Source organism: Dermacentor silvarum, chromosome 1 (genome assembly GCF_013339745.2).
Source record: "Dermacentor silvarum isolate Dsil-2018 chromosome 1, BIME_Dsil_1.4, whole genome shotgun sequence".
Taxonomy (NCBI): Eukaryota; Metazoa; Arthropoda; class Arachnida; order Ixodida; family Ixodidae; genus Dermacentor; species Dermacentor silvarum.
In genome coordinates this window covers 319,488,330-319,510,838 of record NC_051154.1, presented here as the reverse complement: position 1 = coordinate 319,510,838, position 22,509 = coordinate 319,488,330, and the positions used below count along the sequence as shown (strand labels likewise).

Here is a 22,509-nt window from a genome sequence, read left to right as displayed (position 1 = left end):
TGTTGGATAAGAATATTTCACAAATATCGGCATTATTTCTTTGACGAAATTATACCTTGCTTTAATTCACAGTCATTTTAATAATTGCATCTCGACATGGGGAAACACTTATCCAACCCGTCTAAAGCCACTACGATGCACTCGAATCCGAGCTATTTGAATACTTACCTTCAGTCGTTACGGAGGCAATGCGTCACACCTTCTCACTCACCAACTTACTATCAATGCAAAAACTGGTAAATCTAGTGGTTTATTTCTTTATAACTGAAAAATGATCTTATTCCATCTAACATCTTAGGGAAAGCTCCTCACGTAAAGAAAATTCCAACTAGATTCTCTTGTAATAACAATTTCTTGTGGCCAGAAATACACACTAATTATGGAAGGCAGACAGCTGCCTTTAATGCTGTTAATTTTGAATAACCTACAATCACATAAAAAACATGTATTTACTACTGCAGTTGAAAAAAGAACAATCTTTTCTTATGAACATACAGTACTCTGCACTGCACCATGCATTTGATGATCTGCTTTATATTTTATTTTCTATTATGTTTCTTCTGTTCATTGCTCTGATAATTATTACAAATGTATTGTATTGTTTCCTGTTGAAATCCTCTTATTTCACTTATCTTTTTATATAACTATATGTCAGGAGCTCTCTATAGAGCCCTGCGCTCTGGGACATCCTTCTGTAACATCAAATATATTTTCATGTATGCACAAATAAATAAACTTGAGCCTAATCAACCTTTCAATATGTGCTTATTCACATAAGATGATGAAACCTGTGCTCGGGCAACCTACCAGACTACAGAATATTAGTTAGTGCTAAAATTTGGTAGATATTCTGCAGGCTGAACTGAAATGTGCACAAAACTTCATCTCAAGAATATAATAAATATTTTCCAACTATAATTAGGAACATAAACTCGCTTTGTAGCTAATAAAAAGAATTGTAGCCTGATATAATATCTACATTTTCTTAATCTTTTTTAATTGTGCAATTTAAAGCTCTAACATTTATTTAATTTATTCAGACACCTAGGACTTGGACCTAGCCTCTGGTTGAAGATGCAGGTGACATGAACCCTCTGCTGACCCTATGTGGCCCCAACTCGGTCCAGTGTTCCAACTATTGATAGACACAACCTGGCAAAAAGCACTGCCCTGTATGACACAATGTTCGACGTGCCGCATTCTGTTGGCAATGGTAGAATTGTTTTTCCTTTCTCATATCTTGCAGCCGATAACTAACTCGTGCACGTGCTTTGAGCCAAATTCTTCTTTAGGAAAAGACATGACATAAAAGTTGGCACAGAATCTCGATAGTGAATTACGACACTATTATGGAGACCCACTAGCAAATAAAGCATTCCCCTGGCACCTTAACTTTCTTTCAGTGGAATCTCCAGCACTTTAAGATAAAATTAGGTCACCTTTCATTCATTTACCAGGACCATAATTCGCTACTGAAGGGAACAATAAATTAAATGAACTGAAATGCGTGAACACCAAGGAGAAACAAGAACTAGTACTGGATGCAGACCTTTTCATGTTTGAGAGCGTGTAGACGTTCCCGCAGCTCATTCAGCTCCTCTTGTGATGGTAAAGAGCCCTCGTTACCAAAAGCGTATTCAGGATCTTCCAATTTGCAGCACAGGTCTGCCTCCTCGCTTCTCAACCTGCGAAGCTCTCGCTTGCGGGAAGATCTCATTTCCCGCCGCCTCTCCACCAGCCCTCGCATCTCGTCTTCTTGCTGCGCCACAGTACGGCCTTCGGGCTGTGTTGGGAAGAGGACCAAAGACGACATCATGACCAGCAGGCTCGCGGCAAAACGATAGAGGTCCAGCTGCAGACATGCTCTCGGGGCACAACTTGCAAGAAAGTTTAGCCAACTTCTACTTCAGAGCACACTTGTCTGACGTGGAGGTTTTAAATGTTTGATGCCAGTCAATAACAGCTTGAGTCATCTTTCCGAAAATATTTAAGTTCAACGCGGCCAGTTCTATACAGAATTGTTGCCATCAAGCTCTATTCAGGAATTCTCCTTCTTCGTAATGCACGCAGTCAATAATGAAGTTGTGCGTGGGCTTCAAGCCTCTGATTGAATTTTTTGTATGGAAAACAAAGCAGTACTGACTGCACAAGAAACACATATTTACTACTTTCTCATTTTCATGAATCATCAGAACATACAGAAAGCACTGTGCTACCACGTCGTTCTTATATATATATATATATATATATATATATATGCTATCTGAAGCATCAATGATACCAGATTCGAGCCCTCGTTATGTAATGGACGAGAAGACAGGGAATCAAGGGGCCCTATTTTTATTATTCATATTATTAGAAGCCAACACACAATGAAACCAAGAACAACATAAGGGAAAATACTTGTACTTACTAATTGAATTAAAGAAATTAGAAATTAATGGAAATGAAAACGGATGAAAAAACTGTCAGCAGGTGGGGATCGAACCCACGTCTTCACATTACGCGTGCAATGCTCTCACCATTGAGCTACCGCGGAGCCGTCTTCCCATCCGCTTTCTGGGGTACTTATGTTATATATATATATATATACATACATAGAGAGAGAGAGAGGGAGCTTTATTACGATGCGTCTGAAAATTCAAGAATAGGTGTATTGCTTATTCTCCTCTAAAGACCAATGCTCATCAGTGCACATTGCTAGACATAGGCCTTTTGGGGCCACAGACTGCAGTTTGACAAACAATGACCTACAGCGCAAGGTCTACGATAAGCTGCTAGCACAAAACAGTGTGCACAATTAGCAACCAGCGGCTGCTAGTTTTGGCACACACTGCTTGCACAAACTTCACAGCATGAAAAACTGCACTATATGTTACAGAAGAGGAATCTATGCATTCCCCGCAATCAAAACAAAAAATGTGCACTGTCACTTCCTTTCCCTATCACACACAGCAGCTGCTGTCCTTGTCATACTAAAATGACCAAGCATCAGCAGCAGCCTGTTAATCCGGTAGCATCCTATCAGTCTCCAGTATACAAATAAAGGGGCTGTACTACAAATAGATTTATTTTGCAGGCCTTTCACTTTCAAAGTGCACCGATTAGATAATAGGATGCCAGACAAGTAGTGGCATTCACCTGTGTCTTTTATATAATGACAGGACCTTCATCACTTCAGCAGGGTACCGCATCAAATGGTACCTTGTGTGAAAAGGCAAGCACCTTCAAAGAGACTAATTGAGACTGTGGCAGTAAGATGCAGCCTTTCTTTTTGTGCTCCCATGAAGGGGTTGCATACTTTTTTCTGTCTTTGGAACATACAAAGAAGCCTGTGTCTTCCTGGTACAGCCAGTGTACAAAATAAGCGACAAATTTCAATAGACTTTTAATGCATTACCATCGACAGCCATGAGACAGGTTCTTCCCTAATTTTTAAAAGGCCAACTACAAAATTTTAGGGCGAGTAAAAAGCCCAACTCCTGATTAGTGCGAATACAAAGCAGCCTTTGTGCAAAATATTGCTTTAGAAAGAGTAGTGGACGACTCATCACAAATATCGAGCAAGAAATAGAAAAATGCCACCACTGCTGTTCACCGGAAGTCACATGCAAACTGGAATGTAATGAAGCAGTGCAGAGCCACACCATGACCCCAGAGATCAGGCAGGGTTTACAAAGTTTACAACGTTTTTAAGGTCAGACTGGGATTTCTGTCGCATCTTACCACCAGGTGTGCATGTTGCCTACTTCGGTGCTACGTAAAGGCTGTTTCTAACAGAAGCAGTATTTAAAAGTACTGTAGTTTGGACTAGATTAGCTAAATTGGTAACAAATGAGTAGCATACACTATTGAAGCAAAGTGAGGTTTGGTTGCAGTTGGCCTTTGAGACTGAATACAGAAACAAGAAAAAAAAGCAAACAAAACATCTGTATTTTTGACACCGCAGACCTTCCATTCAATAGCCATAGTAACAATTGACATGGTGAAACCCGTAAAAACGGTCAATTCGCTTCAGTCAATTTACCATGATCCCATTATGTACAGAAAAAATACAAGATTCAGGAGGAGAGGTTGAGGGGGGCGATGCTTTAAAGTCGATGTTTCACAATGTAGAACCGATTTGAGACTCACCAAGGTGACAGGTATGGCGAGCTCAGAGGCCAGATGCTCTACTTCACTCGTGTAAGAGCTGATATGCCTCAGTATTCTCCCCTTCATCTCCTCGAGATCGTCTCGCATGGCCGTGAACAGGTTGACAACGTGCCTCTTAGTTCTTCCAACATTACTTCGCATCGCCTCCCCGTCAATTCCAACGTCATGCCACAGTTCCACCAGCGCACGTACTTGCTCCCCAACGACATCGCAGATCTCGCTCGTTGTGGCTTTGCTGCGTTTGGAAACCAACAGCAGAGGTCTCAGCATGCTTTGCTTTCCATGCTTCCCCACACTTCAAAAGCAAAATACAAAGCTCATTACTGCATGAAAGACACTATGGCCAAGTGAGTTCAAAGTAATTTAATGTCACGAGCAGATTGACTGCACTATGACGATTGCAAAACTGAGCATGTAGGTATAAAACACAATGCAGGATCTCCGAAATCGCCATAAGCTTGACAATGGAGCTCCCCCTCTTATGTTGCATCAGTTTTTCGGAAGCCCTGAACCTACTAGTGCAAAAATGGGCAGATAACATAACCGGAGCATTAAACCAATGTTGTGCAAGAAATGTGCAGCGACACACATGGGTTGTACTAAATCCTTAGAGTAATTCGCATACTTTCTGGTGGCTTACTGCCTATCTATGTCCCTACCCATTTTCCCACCATTATTTCTGTTCAAATGATCACTCTATTATTGCGAGATTATTGAAAGAGTTTGGAAAGAATAATCTATATGTCACAAGTGATGACACTTTTGGAATTTTAGATCAGTCAGTCTCACAGTGGCTGTGGAGGCCTGGCATGCCAGAAAAGCTTTCTTTGGAAGATTGGTGAGATCTTTACCGACACCTTTGATATTGCAGAAGTATAAGCTTAAACAACTTAGTATTCTTTAGTATTCCTGTCAGAACAACACCAGTATGAAACTGCTTGCATTATTAAAATGCACGGAAGACTTTGGAGGGGGCTCAGGCCCCGCAGCTTTTATACACACACACACACACACACACACACACACATTTTCTCCTGTGTATATATCTAAATATATTGTGTCTGCGAGGTGTTGGAAACTTAAAAAATATATCCTGCAGTGAAAAAATACCGATGAGCTAGCCGCTGCTGCTTCTAATACGCTTGTCCTCTTGTTAGGATTTGCACAAATAAAGCAAAACTATGGAATTAAAAGCCATGCACGTCCACGCCAACAATGATGCAGCAAGCTTTTAGCCACAATAGAATTCTAAGTGACGAGGTAGACACAACGCAAGAAACTCAAAAGATGTGGGCAACAGAACTATGGTAATGACACTTTTGGGGGGGGGGGGAGGGGCGTCCCACGGAATATTTCAGAGGGGGCTCCGACCCGGAGCCCCCCCCCCCCCCGCAGTCGGCACCCATATGCGGCCCTCTCCTGTAATTGAACGCGAAAGCTAACAGTCAAACAGCATGCATTCAAACCGTGAAATCCCGCTGTTAAGAAACACGAAAGTTCGGCATGACTTCTGCAGACACTTCAGTGACATTGTATCAAAATTTCCCCTTTGTATTGTTTGTAAGTAAAGAACAAGGCTATCAGGTTGGTACCAACCCCCCCCCCCCCACCCCCCCACCAAAACGCCGTACTTACATTTCTTCAATTGTGTGATCCTCCGGTACTGCCATGATTATTCACGTCGATTTGAAAGGATGGAAGGTTGCACCCTGTTTATGAATGAACGGGTGGCCAGAGCGGCGACACCTGGGAACCAATCAGGCCTTTGATATTTGCACCAACAGGATGCCTCGATGCCTTCGCTGTCTCTGTGAGCCAAGTGAGAGCTCTGAACTTCACATACACCCTGCATGCGCAAAAAAAATAAACAAAATGCACCTTGCTGCATCTAGGGATTGTTGTTCGCCTGTGCATAGGTGCTTGGGGGGAGAGCATGTTTGTTCTGTGTGTCCCTAGTTGGGTCTGAGCTGGCTCGGAACTTGGAAGTGCGTAAACAGTCACATGCAAGGCGAGCGTTTGCATTTTTCACAATTGTAGCATATCAAAACATGATAGTCGCAAGGGGATGAGTCTGTCTGACTTGGACTACTTTATTGCCTAAGCATTCGTCCTACCGATATATTAGATATCAATTTAGCTGATCAAAATGCATAAACAAAACCACTTTCACCGTGTGCAGACACGTTTATATAGTACCCGTCAGTAGGTAAAAAAAAGAAAAAATTAACGTCCATTTTAATTGTATAGTCAAAGACTGATGTGAAAGCTGCACATTCAGCTATGTGTTACATATATAACAGTGACGGTGCGAGACGCGAGCCCTGTCCTAATTGCGGGTAAAAAATGCACCTTAGACGTTCTGGTTACTGAGCTGTCTTTTCGCCGATCTTTACCCTTTTTTTTAATGGGAAGATAAAGTATGCCCGTACATATAATTCAGTAGTCCCAACAGATTGCTTACAAACGTTACGTAATTCGTTGCATAATTCGGGGCCACTGTCATGGGAAATAGAGTATGTCGCAATCGCACCCACCGTCCTGTGCCCAAGTGGCAGTCAGAGGGCTTGTCACAGCAACCGGTGGTAGCTGAAGTAGATTTGGTACGCAGGAGCTGCTTCTATCTTGCAGGCCACACTGAGCATATGAATCCACGAGCAAATGTCACGTGCGCAATGGTTGTGCAAAGAAAAAAAAGTTAGCCAGAGACACATATACTTCTCGTTTAGTTCACTCAAAATAAACAATAGTAGCATTACCCCCTCCTTTTACCCCATGCACTTAGCAGTACAATCACCTTGACCAGCCTCTTCATGCACATCTTCACACTTCATCGAACCTAACACACACCTTAGGCAAGCATCAACAAAGCATTAGGTGTTTTGCATGACAGTTTAAATACACTCACAGTGTTTCCTCACAGCAACATGGCATGCTGCATGCTAACACATGAGTAACGAACTCTTACTAATATATCGAAACTGGTACTTGGTGCAGTAAACTTTGTGATGGCCATTCTTTATGCGTTCTCATGGCACGTCTAATGTGAATTTCCATGGCAAGGAAAAAAAAGTTGCATAGTTGAATTCAACGTGCATAAATTTAAACGCTAGCAAGTACTAGCTGCATTCAGCAAGAATCCTTTCCCTTCAACTAAGGTCTTACCATTCGGTGCACTCTATAGTGCAGTGGTATACAATGTGATCACAAAAGACACCATAGGAGAGGAAGAATAGCTGCCAAATATGGCACATGGCCGTGCTGTGCAAATTCAATCGGAAGATTTTTGGCAGTGCGTGAGCTTTTCTTTCCATGTGCCCTCCGCAATCCCACAGGGGAACTTGTTAAGAGTGGCAAGGCAGCGCCATCTAGCCAGCCAGATGCTTAGTGTACAGTCGCGCTCAGTAAGAGCTATAATGCAAAAGCACTTGGCAAAGTGGTCATGTGTTGTAGCTCATACAAAGTGCAGTAGTATGTACTCCCTTTATATATGCTGTTGCCAGTAAAGCATGTGAGCGTAATCTTTATACTTTACTTGCAGATAAGTAAGAGTTGGGTTCACAAAGTTATACAACATCTGAACTTTTGGACGTATTTGCTAGCACAAAGATAATCAAGTAAACAATTGAAATTGCTTTGTCAAGCGAGATAAACAAGTGTAAGGAAGTGAAAAAGATTGGCCATATTATATTGCTGCCTGGCAAAAACCTACAGCTGCTATGCATACCTGTCCACTAAAGTACACCAAAATAAATTGAAAACTTTTCAAAAAACTTATTTTGTGCTTCAAGCATCCAGTTCTCAGCATTTACAATATGCTGTCCTTGGCGTCTTTTTTTGGTGGCTTCTTATGATATGACTAATAAAAATTGTTCATTTCATTACGAGGTCTCGAATCCGGCAGCATTGATGCCTTCAGGTAGCATGTGTGGGTTTATTAACCAACTGCCTTCACCCAAAAATATCACGTACAAGTGACTCCTGCGGCAGAAAATATGTTCCACATCCGCCGTCAAGGCCGTGAGTTGTGGCATTGGCTAACACACCCAGGTTTAATTCTAGTAGATAAACATAAATACCCCAGGAAGTGGATGGGAAAACGGCACCACGGCAGCTCAACTTGGAAAGCACCGCACATGTAATGCAAAGACATGGGTTCGTGCCCCACCTGCGGCCAGTTGTTTTTTCATCCACTTTAATTTCCATTTATTTATCATTTATTCAATTAATAAGTACGAGTACAAGTAATTTCCCCCATGCTGTCCTTGGCGTCTTTGTTTGTTGGTTTCTTATAAGCATTCAGCCAACAATTTAAGAGTCCACTTTGCACTTACAAGCCACATGCAACGAAATTTCACTTTGGCTACATTGACTATAAATAAGTGGCATATGCTATTAATGTACCTTGGCAAAGCTGCAGGGCTGGTAATTTTCAAAACTGCTTATCAGTCCGTGTCTTCTTCGCGCTTATATTAAGAATATGCTTATCAGCAGCCTCATTAGCAGCTGGTGATTAGCGGACATGTAAATACCAGCACATCTCCTCCGAGATATTGCGGTGCACCATGGTTGGTGCTTAATCTCGGAGGTCATGTCATGGAGCCGCACTTTCTGCATCATGCACTGCTGCTTCTGGCTAGTGGTCAGGCAGTGTTTTAGTTTTTGGTATCAAAAATGTATTTTGCAAGTTTCGTGCGACTCAACCACTTGCGTTTCAAACATAAAATTTTGCACATTGGCTGCTATACACACACTATATCTGAGGCTAGGCTTTTTATGCTGGTCAATCTTTCGTTCCAGTGAGCCTTTAAGTCTAGGGCCTCTTCAGTGTACCTAGGCCGAGTACTGAGGTCGCAAAAGACAAGCTTTCTGTTCCTGAATAATAAGACCTTCTTTGGACAATTGCCCGTATGTAGTACGATTACCACTACAGTGCTGTACGAGCAGATAGTGTCCAACCAGATCAAGTGAAACCTTCAAGGGAGTTCCACATGTCAACCATCATTGTGGTCGACTCTGTGATGCATGTGATGATGCCGTGATAAATTATGAATAGTACAGCAGTTGTGTACAAAGATTACTCGCAAAGTAATACAATTATTTTAAATTATGCAAAATGGTTATTTCGTGCCAAACACGCAAGCCGTTAAGTTGACCCTCTTTAATGTATATTTTAAAGGTTGTGGCTTAGTGCTAGACTTATCCCCTCCATACCACGCTACTACCCTGGATTCTGACCAAGAATGACCAAATCAGTTTCAACAAACTTTGTTGCCGACATTTTATTTTCTTAGAAAGAATAAATTCACTTCTGCTTGCGCAGTCCCCTATATTTTGAGCTGTCATCTACCAAAACAATGACTAAGCACTGACACAAAACAATGCTCGTCTATAGCATTGCTAGAAATGAGAAAGCACCGAAGACGAGCTCAGCTTGTCCTAGGTAGTTTATACCAGAAATGCGGGGAGGAGGAGGATACGAAAGCTTGTGCGAGAATTCTCCTTGTGTCTGTGTCACACCAATGAGGACGAACCCAGCTCATCCAAGGCACGGAAGGGGTTAATGAATGGCATTCCAAAATATTTCTTTCCGAGCATCATTCAATCACAAGAAGAAGCTAAGCATAGTGTACTATTTATACATATATGGACATATATATAAAATGCTTAATTTCATGTGTGCCCCCTATTATAGGCCTTCATTTTATTTTAGATGTATTTAGATTTGAACACCTCTGCACTGCAATTACCTCTATAACACAGGAATTCATATGTCCCTGTCGAATTCCCATCTCTCATTTGTACTGTGGACACCTCTACAGTGAAGACTACTACAACAAATTTGCCTGTACAACGAACAAATATAGGCATCCCAGGGCTGATTTGTTTGATTACGATGAACACACGTAGCGGCATCACCATTGCCCTCTGTAGCCAGCACAGAGCAGCGGTGTGCATTGGAAGTGCTGGTCGACCCTGCAACAAAGACTGTGCAAGAGGGCCTCGACATTGTAGCAGTTATGTATACCCCAACTCTCCTACTTTAAACCGACGTGATGATCTGCCCAGAACTGCCATCGTCTAGGCCATCAAGAATGGGGAAAGCGAAGGTAGTACTGACGAAGAAAGAGCCCGCTGACTAATCAAGAATTTTCACAAGGCAGGCAATAGTGGCATTCAATGCTCTGCAGCTATACCTTGCTTTACTTCTGGCTGCAGTCACACATTCTGCTGGATGAAGTGTGCAGAAGAAAATGAGCGACTTTATTCACAGAGTAACTATTGAGTAAATAAAGGTTTTTATTTGCCGAATGTGCACTGTTTTGCCTGCTCTAATGCAAGCAGCATGGTGCATGACTTTTACAGCAAAGTGACCTGTATGACGAAGGATTTTGAAGGACCCAAGCACTTCATTAGAAAGCTGTTTTATTGCATTGTTGAATCAAGGAGCACAACTTGGGTCAGGTCTGGAGTTCATAGAACTTATTGCTTTGGTCAGTGTCATTTCACTATCTGATATTGGAAGTCATATATAAATAGTTGGATAAAAGTGCTTTCTTATGCAACAAATAGTAGGAGGGAATAAAATGGTCCTGAATTTAAAAAAACATGGCACTTCTGCTGTGTATTCCACTGTAAAAGGCATATTGTTGAGCTCCATCTAAAAATTCCAATGATAGTTGATTGGACAGTGGGACAGTAATAACTTGATTATGGGAGTTTAATGAAAGTATTTTTTACCCAAGAAAAAGGTAAAGTTTGATCTCTGCTCCATCCACAACTTCACAGCAAAGCACGCCTACAGAGTAGCTTTCATTGCTATGCCACATAGTTTCTATATTGCATTATCCAACTTATGGTACATTCGACTGGTTCCTACTGTGCTCCAACTCGATTTGAAGCGATGCGGAGCCCACTCAACACTGGAAGCAAATAAAGCCTGCCCGAGCCGAATGTGCTAAGTGCTCCCATAGCAATCAGATCTCGGTCGCGCATTGAGTCTGAAAGTGAAGAGTGCCTCCGAAGGCTCTGAATGAAGCAGGAGAATGTGTTCGGAGCGCTCGATTTCAACCAGCCAAATGTAAAACACACCGCAAGAGTTCTTTAAAGTGCTCCAAGTCAACCAGTTGAATGTGTCATTAAGTGCCATGCACTTAGACTATCATAACAAACTAACAAACTATGACACCATGGACAACATAGGAGAAATTACTTGTACTTACTAACTGAATTAAAGAAATGATAAATTCATCGAATTGAAAATGGATGAAAAAACAACTGGCCGCAGGTGGGGAATGATCCCACGTCTTCGCAACACGTGTGCGATGCTCTTACCATTGAGCTACCGCGGCGCCGTATTTCCATCCACTTTCTGGGGTATTTATGATTTCACAACTAGAAATCGACTCTGGGAATGTTAGATAGCGCCACCACTCACAAACCTAACGGCAGATGTGGAACATCCTTTCTTCCGCAGACGTCACGAGTACGTGATCTTTTTGGGTGAAGGCAACTGGTCAATAAACCCACATATGCTACCTGAAGGCATCAATGTTGCCGGATTCGAGCCCCCGTTATGTAATGAACGAGAAGAAAGGGAACTGAGAGGCCTGATTTATTATTCATATCATAAGAAACCAATAAACAATGACACGGTGTCTTTGTTTGTTGGTTTCTTATATGATTAATAAATTGGGCCTCTTGGTTCCCTGTCTTCTCGTTGACGCAGTTAGAGTAGAAATTTATGCTTTATGTGAGAGTTTCTTAAAAAGTATGGACCTTTTTCAACTGCACAGCAAAAGTTGTCTTCACCACATCCGATCTGGTTATGCCACATAGGAACCTCATGTTATCATACTTTGCAGGTTAACCGACCCACATGAATTTGCAACACGGGAATCAGTCATTTTCCCGGACTCGTTAAAATAAAAAATTCCCCGACAATGCCTTGATTTTTCCCGGTGCTAAGAATTTTACTGACATTACCAGGTTGCTAAACAAACCTGGTACCTGACTTAATCCTTGTCTCACTTAGTGCTATTCACCAACTAGCCGAAGTTGCCCCATTACAGCATTACGACCTTGTGTGCAAAGCTGTTTTGCCAGTTAGGCGAAGCAACCATGTCTCAAACCCAGCTGTAGCATGATTGTGAAGATAATGCTTGATGAGTGTTGAATAAGCTAGAGCTAGTTACTTTGACCAGAACACCAAAAACAGGAGGATGACGAAACAAAACGAAGCACATACTTCCTACCATTCACTGCTTCAAGCTGCTTAATGTTTGCACTGTTCTATTAAAGTGTGAGTTACAAGCACACGAGTTAGTACATAGAATCAAACGGAGTCACCATTCATGTGCTTATCAAGCATCACTGCACATCCATTCTCCCATCAAGCCTGCAATGGTAGGTTACCATGCCAGCCAATCATTGTCAGTCTTCTTTCTCTCTCCAAAAGAGTGTACACTTATCTTTCAAACACATCACCTTGTTACCCTCATCAGTGCCGACCACGACTCCTCCGAACGCTCACTCGCCTCTCGCTCCCCCAAAGGTGTTTCTTTGACGGTGTTTCTTATATATATATATATATATATATATATATATATATATATATATATATATATATATATATAAATTTTTTTGCCACTTTCTCGCTCTCCCGTTCTTGTCCCCTCGTCTTAGAAACCGCGCCTAGCCAGTCAAGCGCCGGCGCTCATTTTCTTTTCAGTTTCTCCCTTTACAGACAGCCACAGCGGACATCGACGTGACGTCACTCCACTAACCCTTTAAAACTAACCCGCCGAGGATGACGAGGCCGCCTTTGACGAAGATAGGTCCTCCTATCGAAACGTTGGCCAGCCTTTCTGAGGCACCTTATCCCTGTTTATAATCCTTATTCCTCGTGTGCTACTCCATTAGTCAGCCATCTCTTTTTGATTTTGGATTTCTTGTACAAAGAGGTACTGCATGACAGCACTTTCGCTCATATATGCAATTTTTTAGGTATTATTTTGCTACAGAGAGAGAGAGAGAGAGACAGGTAAGACACAGTGCAGGCATCTTTGAGGAAGGAGCTTGTGCTGTACTCTGGGCTGTTACCACTTGTTTTGTGGAATGAAAGGGATGCTAAGAAACAATAAGTCCTTTGCTTTCTACTATCAGTTTTATGCAAACACATTTGTTTGCATCTGCCATTGTTGCAAGATTACAGGGAGCCAAAATTATTTTGATGGTTAGGTACCAGAGCACCAAGTCAGTAGGGTAAAATGTGATCACTTAAAGAGAGTTAAGTGTTCTGCGTAAAGCATGTAATTTATTATTGGGGTGGGTGAATATTAGAAACTTTCGAATAACAATTCGAGTACTTCCCTATTCGTTTTGATCCTTGAGTCAAATATCACTTTTCGATTACGTAATCGTATTAAATAGTCACCACTCAAAACTCCAAATAGTTTTCAAATACTCGAATAATTTTCTAGAAAGCTCACTAGACACATTTAGTTGATACAATCTAGAAACCTACAGGCAGTTAGATTTACTAGCATTCACACACTAGTAACAATGGTGCCGCTTCAGACATTTACTGCACACCAATCTACTGTCATGTAATATGTCGGCAGCTGCTTCCTGAAACTGTGTAGCCACCGATCTTACAAGAGGTGAATACAGGCAAATATAATTTTTAGCCTGCGAACCAGAACTGGATAAAGGCATGACCGTGCCTTTATTTCGCAGGCGTGGAAGAGGGCGCGTCAGCGGCCGCTGCGGGGCCTTGCACAATGTGGCGTGAACTCGAGTAGCAAGGCGACATACACTAGCATGGAAGGTTAGGTCAATATAGGCAAAAAAAGAAAAAACAGAGCAGGTCTTTGTTATTTCAAAGTGTAGGGGGAACACACTGTGCTCCTTTGATGCTGGATTGAATCGTGCGGATGGAAGACATGTGCAGTAGTTGGCTGCTAAAATAGCAACTGGCATGTTAAGGAAAATAATAAATATGTGGGGCCAAGTTTGCGAAACGCTGCTGCAACTGTCCAGTACATGTTTTCGGCACTTCGAGATGTACGGCTTTCCTCGAGGATATGCAGATTTGCTGATCCGCTAGCGTTGTATTGCTAACCAACAAAAAATGCTTCAGCCCTGGTACTTCGGGAAGAGTGAATACCGCTTGATAAACAATGATAACGGGAGTAGCGCCGCTTCCTGTCGTAGTAGGTTTCGCGGACAGTATCTACACACATCTACCCGAACCGGCACAAAAACTTGCGCCCACTCTTTCGCCAACATGTCAAGAATAAGTGAATGGGCCCACACTTGAAAATATGGGCACTATATATGCACAATAAGTGACGGCACTGCACCGATAGTGCACGAATGGTCGAAGCTGAATGTTTCGTGATGGTCCACAAGAGTTAGTAGCGATAATACGTATTTGCTACAAGGTATTACAATGTGCAGAACAGCTACGTTTCAAGACTTGTGCACAGCAAGCATAAATCTGACGGAATTGAGCACAGTCATGAGCGATTAGGCAGAAAATGATCAGATAGTCACCACACCGAGGAACCTTACTGTGTCAGAAACGTGACAAGTCGCTGCTTCAAAATATTTGCATAATAAACAACGAAGGCCAAAACACCATAATCCTGATTCAATTGATGAGCGGAAAGTTTGGATTGCTTCGGATATATATTTAGCCCCGCTTTTAGAGCAAGCACCATATACGCTGCTCGCGCCGTTTGGACATAGCTTAATCAGCTCCGAAAGCGCTTTCACATGTTCCCTGAAACTGCAGCCAAAGCTTTGTGGCACCCACCCAATCACCGTCTACGATATCTCCAGAAACAGAGGTTTGCTAAGCCACACCGGCGTCATACACATCCATTGTAAACACGGAGGCAACGGAGGCAGTTGAGGCAAGCAATGGACCCGTCACGACGTGATAAAACATGGCAGCGCCCACGGGATCGCTGCGAAAAGCGTCAATATGCTCCCTACATATATGCTCCCGTAGTTTGATGACGTGTTGACGTGTCCATTGCTTGCCTCAACTGCCTCTATGTTTACAATGGATATGTATGACGCCGGTTACTTATAGGCTTATAGTTACTGTATATGCTCCCATATACATTAACTCTACGCGGAGCTATAGGGGCTTTAGGCCGAGTGAAACAGCAGCGCCCCGTTATGGCCAGGCAGCCGCACCGGCCGTCCTTTTCTGGCCGATAGTACGTACAGTCGAGTGCAAAATTTTACAGACCACGGGAGCGGCGCTGCACCTTCTTACGGTTGGGCGCCTATGTTCGAGAGCGCGTACTGCGCACGCGCGTCTTTTCTTACCTGCCAGCCTGCTCATGCGGTCACTTAATCGCGCACGTACTGTAATGTGGGACTCTTATCCATTCAGCTGTGAAGATTAATCGGGTTCAGTTCTTTTTAATTCAGTTCTATATAATTTTACGTGTTTGCGGTGGGTCACGGAATATAAGTATCTGATGCCGCCAAAAATATTCAAACCTAGAACCACTTGTTTGTTCGAGAACACTCAATGCCAGGATACGCGTTTTTTAAAAGCAAGATACAGAAGTACTCCAGTAAAAGCTCGCTGTTTTTACGGCTATAAAACGCGAAAGACGAGAACAACACAAGTCAAATTGAAAACAATTTTTGAAGGCGAAAATCATAGATGGCTCATGGGCCGAAAAATCCGACGTCTGGTGTTACGGCACCTAAATTCATGGAGCCACCAACAAAGATTGTGGTTTTGAGTGCCTTAGTTAACTCTACTTAATTAACATAGAGTGCTTTAAGGCACTCGAACCCACGACCTTTGGTTTTACTTAAGGCAAAATTAATTAAGACGCAGTTAATTAGGATGTAGTTAATCATGACACGCGGACCCACGACCGTTGGGGGTAGTCGAATCCTCAACTATTGGTGTTAAGGCGCATTTAATCAAGATATAGTTAATTAAGACACTCGAACCTACGACCTTTATTTAATTAGGAAGAAGTTCATTAGGGTACACTTAAGGCACAACCCACGACCTTTGGTGGGAAAGAACCAGTAATAGGAATTGCTTATTAAAGGTGGTCAAAATTAACCCGGAGGCAAGTAGTTATGAGGCACTACGGAGTGCCTCATAATCATATCGTGGTCTTGGAACATAAAACACCAGAATATAATTTTATTTTTTAAACTCATGACGCATTTGAATAACAATGTCAGGTTATGTAATGAATTTCTCGTAAGCGCGCACGCTTTCGCATTCATTCACTTTAGCGTATGCTAATGTGACTGTCAAGTTTTTGACCAATGCAGCAAACATCAACTGGGAATCACATTTCAAAAGCCAAAGTTACAAAAGACGCGCTTTTTAGTATCTTACAGCCATCTTTTCCTTGTTTTCTAATCAATGGTTAAAATCTCGGGAGAAAAAGTGCATTCTTGTCACAAGTTGCAGCGGGAGCACACGCCGCACGCGCTGCATCGATAGATCTCGCTGGGACTCGCAGGGATTGCGATCACTACGCAACAAGGTTGAACAAAATGTTACTAGATTTGTTGAAAGCAAAAAAAAAAAAAACACCCGGCACAAGACCACGCCTGCGTTGACTATGCCAGCGTTGCGGCCAAGAAGCGGTAGGCACCGCCGACACCGGCCGGCACCTGCGTTACCTCCGTCAAAGCGGTCAAACGGCGACGAGTGCGCCCCCGCTCGGCGGTACAGCGAAGGGTGACATACGCGGCACCAGAGCATAGAGTTTCTCACTATAACACCTAGAGGGTACACTGGCGCCACCGTCTATGCGAGTTTCTTAAAGGGCGCCGTGCCCTCATGGGAATGATGGGATATGTGTCTGCGAGGCTTGTGTTGGCTGGTGTTGAACAAGGCTTTGTCTAAAACATGGGTATGGCTACACAAATAATGCGTTCTAAAAGTAAAATCTACATAAAAGGCTTTCATTCACCCATATTACATCTCTCAATAAAGTTTACTCACCTACAATGCCGTATGAAGAGAAGAAAAGCAAGAACAGACAAGTTGTTCCAAAGCGAGCGATAATCTTGTCGTCTGCCCTCCAATTTTAGCGGCCAGCTGATACTTTTTACGTTTCAAATAATTGTGCATCCAATAGCAAGTCCTCAAAATTAAACAAAACATGTTTTTTCTGTAATAATAAAGCTAAAGCAGTTTTTTACGTGCTGTTTTACGAGGAAATGAATCTTTGTGACAGACGGAACGGTGGTAGCCAGGCGTGTCTTGAAGGTGTTCTGGCTCTCCAAGAACGATGTCAATCCGAAGTCACAATATACGGGCATTCCCATGGATACGGCGGCTAGATTGGTAGGTGTGCCGTCCGGCGTAGTTCACTGCTTCTCGACCATGACCGCAGGAGTGGCGCTGCGGTCAGAGGTTTGCCGTGAAGCGCGCGTTGTCTGCTACTGACAGTGTTGTTATGCGCGCCTGTTATATTTAAGATAAAGTTTTTCTCAGTAAAACCTGAAAGAAAATGGTTAAATTATGTTGAAAGAGTGCTTAACAGTGCGATGTTTCTTGTTGCAATGAGTAATTTTCAAAAGCGGTCATTTATATTGTCTATTAACACGCTCATGGCACGGAGCGCTGCGCTCGCAGTCACGATAGTCCTCCGAGTTCTTGTAATTTCCTTAGACGTTTAAGGAGCGAAGTGAGGACTGTGGGTGATTAACGTGAATACCAAGCTCGTGAGACTCCGGGACAGAGTGAAAGTGTTCCTGCACAGAAGAAACAAGCCGGAAGGGCACAACTTGGTCTGTGCCAAACTGCAAGTTCGGCTACAAACATGCAAGCCACGCACAAAGAATCATTGGTTTCGATGCGCTGAGAACCAGAACTTTCCGACAGACGTGAGTTTGCCCTTCGGCGTGCTGAAAAATGTTTCAATCGCATTAGTCATGTGCCAGCGCCACTTCAAGGTGCATGTCATCGAGCGTATGACCGGCAGGAAGATTGTGCAGATTCGGATGGCGTACGTATGTTAGAGTGACACTTCCTTCGGTGCTACCCGACGCTGAGCCTTACATATTGAAGAAAATTTCTAGAAAAAAAAAACAAGCGATTATCCAACGGCATGTCAGCCGTTGAAATAATCTGGAAGAGACAGCGAGCCAAACCAATTGATGCCTCCTCTGGAGACATTGGCCAAACTTAAACACGCTCTAAGCAAATAGGATGCGAATGGAAATGTCGCGTTTTCTACAGGTTAAGAATGAGTATTTGAAGACAAGTGAAGAAATGAACCTGCTCAAAGACGGCTGATGAAATGTTTGTGTGCGAAAAATTCAGCTTCAAGTGCAGCGGCCGCGGTTTACAATGCAACGACTGGCAGATATGCCCCGCCGCTGGCATTTTTTCCCCTTTCGCCAGCTGAAGCGTTCAGGAGTCATCGGCTGTGAGCAGCGTAAAATCGAAATTACGAAGAGCATCATCAAGCTAATGCAATGCTCGGCTGCACTTCCTTGTGACAACCAAAACTTGGCTCCTGAGCATGCTCCAGAAAAGAAAAAGCACCTTATACTGCGGCTACGCTACGTGCATTTTGAGCGCTGTGATGCAGTGCAATGTTTCATTTAAAGCTATAGTTGCAATAAAAGCTTGGTGTAAGTTGCTGCATGGCTTGCGTGTGTGACCGAAGAATTACCCAAATTATTATTGCATTCAAATATACTTATATACGATCTTCACGAGTCCAAACTGTGATTTTTCATGCTACAAGCTACTGCTCTCATCATATATAATGGCCCAACGTCAAAATTTTTTTCTTCATCACGGACAAGTTTGTGATATATTTTATAAATTTATAATAACCCCAATACAGTCAAGGTAATTGAACCAAAGGATTTTAGTTGTACGAATATCAATATTTATGTCATTGTGTTTTACCTCCTTTCAAGTCAAAGCATATCTCTTGCGCATTCCGTGGTATAAGAATACGAACTGCACGTTCGCGTACAGCCCCTACATACTACTCTATACATCTGTTCTGCAAAGCAAACTACGCCTTTCTCGCTTTAGAAGAACTGATGAAGGGCTATTTCGTCCATGCAGAATTTATGCTTCTCCTCGTAGACTCAAGTTTAACGTGTCTACCGAACTAAACAGCGTTAATAGCTCTTATATTCTTGAATCTCAAACGGGGCAACAAACAGGTGACGGAAAAGGCAAGTATGTTACCTTCGCAAGTGACAGAGCTCTGTTGCGTTCAGAAATTTGTAACTGTCTATGATGCCACTGTTTATGTGGTTTTCAGTTTAAATACGATGGTTAATATGCCGCAGTTGCAATGTAACGTGGCCGCAGCCGCAGATGACGCGCGCCGCTTGCGACAAACCCCCGACCGCAGCGCCAATTTTGTCGTCATGATGCGGAGAAGCACTGAACTACTCCGTGCCCAGCGGACGGCACATCTACCCATCAAGCCACCGTACCATGGATACCACAGCGCAGCAGTGCCAGTTTTCCCTCTAGGTAATATAGTGAGAAACTCTATGCGCCGGAGTATGCGAACTGAAAGAGGTTCTAGTAACGTTGGTTGAAGCGACTGAATGAGCAGGCTGGCAGATAAAAAAAGGACGCGCGTGCGCAGTACGCGCTCTCGAACTTAGGCGCGCAGCCGTCAGAACGCGCAGCGATGCAGTTTAGTCGCCGCTCCCATGGCCTCTAAAATTTTGCGCTCGACTGTACGTGACATCGCAAAAAGCAGCAGCGGCAAACATTAATTGCTGTTGGAATAAATGCTATCGCGCACTCGTAACTAAAGAAATTTCAAGCGTACGAAGAGGTCAATGTTTTATCGAGATCTAGCTTTAATATGCTTTCATCCCCTGTGGTAATTAAAGTCCCTATATAAGAAAAGTACCGCCATCGTTTGATAAACGCCGCTTCTCTCTCTCCTGTATCTCCGATTGGACGATGATATCGCGCGCTTTTCACTTCTTTATATTTTCTTTTTTTCCGCCTCGGAGCCGTGCTGAAAGTCCTTTGCACAGCCGCAGTCGCCGCCGGCGGCGGCGGCGGCGGCGAGCGCCCGGCCTGAAAGCTTCAACGTGGACTTTTAGGTGTGCCACCGTCGACTTGGCTTTCGCAAGCAAAAAGTAAAGAAAAAAGCAAGCGCTTTAGGAGAGGAGGCGGTGGAGGAAAGAGTAGATGGCGGTACTTTTCTTATATAGGGACTTTAGTGGTAATCCGTCCCATGCCGCCAGCGTAAAATCGACGTCGACTGAATTGGATGGCGACTCGGGCAAGTTGGAACGTGTCCATAATAGCAGTGTACGGCAAAACGAAATGACACGAAAAGAAGGCAGCGCTTCTGCCGTCTTCTTCCGTGTCTGTTTCGCCGTGCGCTGTTTTATGGACGACGACGCGCAAGTCATGCGCGACAAACGTTAATGGCCAGTACCTACGCTAAAACGCGACAAGGGGAATAAAAAACGAGTCAGGAATAAACCACGGTAGATAATGGCCCATGCGACGAGGCACCAAACTGTGAGCTAGCAAAGCCTTCACAACTCGGCAAACGTAGTACATACGCATACGGCCAAGCTTACCTTTCGACGCGCTGACGCCTCGGTGCACAACGTCCAACGTTCGAACGAGATCACGAGAGTGCTCGATTCACGCGCTGCACGTTCTCCCGAGCTGTTCGCAGCATCACAAACTGGTAGCGACCAGTTTGTGATGCTGCGAACAACTCTAACGCGAGAACCATCGTCAGCGGGACCGTCGGCCTGGTCTGCTTGCATTCCCGTTTCTTCGTTTGGATCGGCGTCCCGACGTCCACGCTGAAGTCTCCTGGCAAGCTCACTGCGCGGTGGTTTGGCTGAGTTTTGGGTGGATTTGACCTACTCATCTTAACCATCTCATATTTACAGGACTTACCTAGTGCTTGAAGCAGCGCTGATGTCTAAAAACTCTCCTGGGCAAGGGCCCAGCCCTTGGTCAGCCTCCCTTTCTCCTGATGATTTACCTTTGGAATCTTTCTTCCGCAGCGGTGTTAGCAGCATCCCTGTCGCGCTGGTGCCCTCGAGTGGTGGATTCATCCGGCTGAACAACCCACAGGCTGTCCAGGCCGAGCTCCAAGCCATGACGCGTCACTTCCAAATGATAAGCGATGTCCGACAATTTGGAAGAGGTGGGATAGTTTGTAGGTCATCAGATCCGACCTGTGTTGCAGACCTCCTAAAGAGTAAGATTTTTGCATCTGTGCCGGTGAGTGCGTTCATTCCTCCCCATCTAGCATGCACTAAAGGCATTGTCCGGGGCGTAGACTCTCGATTGAGCCCAACTGAGACTCTGGAGAAGTTGTCTGATGCTGGTGTCATAGCCGTATACCGATGCAACCGACTCGTAAACGGGGAAAAAGTTGCCACTGAATCGGTCATAGCTACGTTTGCTGGTATGTCCTGCCCATCTGAACTAAAAGTGTGGCCACTTATTTTTAGAGTGGATCCTCTCCCTTCCCGTCCACTACAGTGTCGGAACTGTTGGCGTTTTGGCCATAGTGCAGGAGGCTGCAAATCAAATGCACGCTGTCGCGTCTGTGGTGAGGATCATTCCCCTAATGAGTGCACAGCTGAAACCGAAACATGCTGCCTGTGTGGAGGAAACCATGCGGCTGACTATGCAAACTGCTCGGCAAAAGCTAATGAAGTGCATGTCCTCGAGGTAATTGACAGGCGAAGATGTTCGCGGCAAGAGGCTATTGCAGTCGTCAAGGACAGAGCTTTTGGATACGCTGGCGTCACTGCGAGGCAGTCGACTTTTAATGAAGACAACTTGTCTAAACTCATTGAGTCAGCAGTGGAAAAAGCGATGACAAAGGCTATGCAACATATTGTTGAAACTGTTACAGAATGCATTTCCCAAGTGTTTACCGCTCAGATGACACAGCTGTTGCAAACAGCCGCAACACCAATCACCAAATCGCTTGCTTGTGCTGCAGAACAGGTAGCCAATTCAGTCCTAGCGCCGAATACCAGATCGGACCCAACGTTTGTTGGATCCGATCCTTGTTCTTCGCGTCAGACAGACTCTCAGGATGACATGGAAACAGGTCATGATACCAGGCCGCATAAGCGAACTGGTTCTCCAGTAACAGCGTCTTGTCCCTATTCCAAAAACAAAAAGGGTAATCCTATTTCTCATTCTGGCATCCAAGAAAGTACATTGCGACGGTAGTCGCTGAAGTAATTATATCAATTAGATCATCACCATAGCTTCTTTAAAAGTGCTACAGTGGAACTGTCGTTCCTTGATTTCTGCTTCAATATATTTAAATTGCTTAACTACACATCTTAACCCTGACGTAATAA

General features: G+C 43.7%; 1 protein-coding gene across 1 annotated transcript in view; it reads left to right on the top strand.

Annotated features, from left to right (window-relative positions):
- The first annotated feature begins 4,494 nt into the window (after window positions 1-4,494).
- LOC119442719 (protein regulator of cytokinesis 1-like) overlaps window positions 4,495-22,509 on the top strand; it is a 60,407-nt gene continuing 42,392 nt past the window's right edge. The window contains exon 1 of the mRNA XM_037707701.2: window positions 4,495-4,502. Within this exon, the coding sequence (XP_037563629.2) occupies window positions 4,495-4,502 (8 nt within the window). The remainder of the gene's footprint in view (window positions 4,503-22,509) is intronic.